The sequence below is a fragment of the Triticum dicoccoides genome, chromosome 2A (assembly GCF_002162155.2).
Source record: "Triticum dicoccoides isolate Atlit2015 ecotype Zavitan chromosome 2A, WEW_v2.0, whole genome shotgun sequence".
Taxonomy (NCBI): Eukaryota; Viridiplantae; Streptophyta; class Magnoliopsida; order Poales; family Poaceae; genus Triticum; species Triticum dicoccoides.
The window spans coordinates 722446259-722447938 of NC_041382.1; the positions used below are offsets into that span (position 1 = coordinate 722446259).

General features: G+C 52.9%; 1 protein-coding gene across 1 annotated transcript; it reads right to left on the reverse strand.

Annotated features, from left to right (window-relative positions):
* Window positions 1–452: 452 nt before the first annotated feature.
* Window positions 453–1472, reverse strand: LOC119356629 (NDR1/HIN1-like protein 3). The gene has a single exon (XM_037623619.1). It carries the CDS (start codon window positions 1320–1322, stop codon window positions 660–662), a length of 663 nt encoding a protein of 220 aa, XP_037479516.1. The 5' UTR covers window positions 1323–1472; the 3' UTR covers window positions 453–659.
* Between the last annotated feature and the right edge of the window lie 208 nt (window positions 1473–1680).

The window sequence follows — 1680 nt, forward strand, 5'->3', positions numbered from 1 at the left end:
TTATGAGCAATACATCGAATTCTGTTTCTGATAAGCAGAGTTTCTAAACTGATAAGTGGACTGTACATTTGCGTTATTCCATCTGAAACGTACATTGGCATAGTTTCTTGTCTGCCATGGTGACACTGGTGAAATTATGGATTTGGGCAATGTTTAGTGGCAGTAGTGAGATAAGTACTACTGAATAACTGTCATGTTTTCATGGGAAAACAGAACTCTCGATCCTAGTTTTAAGTTAGAGATCCTAATAACTATCCTAAAGAGATATTGTTGCTGCCTCTGTTGGTGCTCCCTGGAACTTGACTAACAGGACTCGGTGCATGATTTTTTTTACAATAGACATATTATCATACTAACTTGACTAACAGGCCTAGATTCGTTTGCTAGTTCACATGTTCTATCATAATCTGTGTTCATGAGGCACAAGATATTCAGCAAGATAGCCAAGATGGTAAGGCACAAGAACAATCAAGGGATTTTTTTCATGACTTTTTTTTGCTGAAACACTAATCTACTTGGAAGAAAAAACTCAGAAGAAAAGTGCATACCAATGGGGTCAATCTACCTGCAGTTGGTTCCTCCGAATCTACCAACAGAAATCACTACTGAAATCACTACTAAAATTGCTCGAGAAAGAAATCCACGAATCTTAGTAATGACTAGCAGTTCTTGTCTGCCGGAGAGAGCTTGCACTTGACCTTCTCGAAGACGACGGCCGACGTGCCGGGCGGCGCGAGCTGCAGCTTGAGCGGGCATTTGGCCTGGAACTTGCACTTGGTGAAGTGCGCCTGGTACCTGACCTCGCCCGACACCGCCACCTCCACCTGGAACATCCCCGTCTTGTTCTCCTCCTTGAACTCGGCGACGCCGGCGTTGCCGAGCGCGACGTAGGCGCCGTCGGAGCCGGAGACGAGGTGGTACACCTGGGTCTTGCCGGCGGGGTGCGTGGACCCCTCGTCGGCGAGCCTGACCCGCTCGAAGCGCTGGCCGTCGAAGCTGTAGTCGGCCTCCAGCGGCTGGGTGTTCCTGACGCTCATGGCCCAGTTCTTGTTCCGGACGGTGAGCGTGAGGGAGAGGTTGTAGGCGAAGGCGGTGGCGGGGGACGTGGCCAGCGCGAGCCGCGTGAGGGAGGCGTCGACGACGGCGACCTCGGGGCGGCGGATGAAGCCGTAGGCCGCGAGGAGGACGGCGAAGAGGACGACGGCGGCGAGCACGGCGAGGCAGGCCGCGCAGCAGAGGATGGTCTCGCGCGCGTCGTAGGAGACGCAGGGGCAGCAGCAGTCGCAGAATGCATCGTAGCAGCCGCACTCGCTGCAGCACATGGCTGGCTGTGGCTTACCCTGCCTGGATCTTGAGCTGAGCTAGATCTTGGATGACACTGCCGGACTGACGGGAGGACGAAGGCAGGAGGTAGGGGGTGGCGGCTTTTTGGGGTTTCAGCTACCAGTCGATGCGGATTGGGGAATTGCGGATTTACTTTTCACTCGATGTGAATGTGAACCTGTCCTGTCCCCCTTTGCTGGAATGGAGGTAGGGACCCGATACCTGACAGAGATGGAAATGGCAACCAGTGGAGGACCCATGTCCAGTCAACGGGTCAAGTCGTCGAGCGTATTTGCGGCTCTGGTCCGGGAGAGAGATAGGCCAAAATCACTGTTTTAATGTTTATAATCACGAGTT

Excerpts from the sequence above, each read along its gene's own strand:
- LOC119356629 (XM_037623619.1), bottom strand. The coding sequence starts at position 1,322 with ATGTGCTGCAGCGAGTGCGGCTGCTACGATGCATTCTGCGACTGCTGC.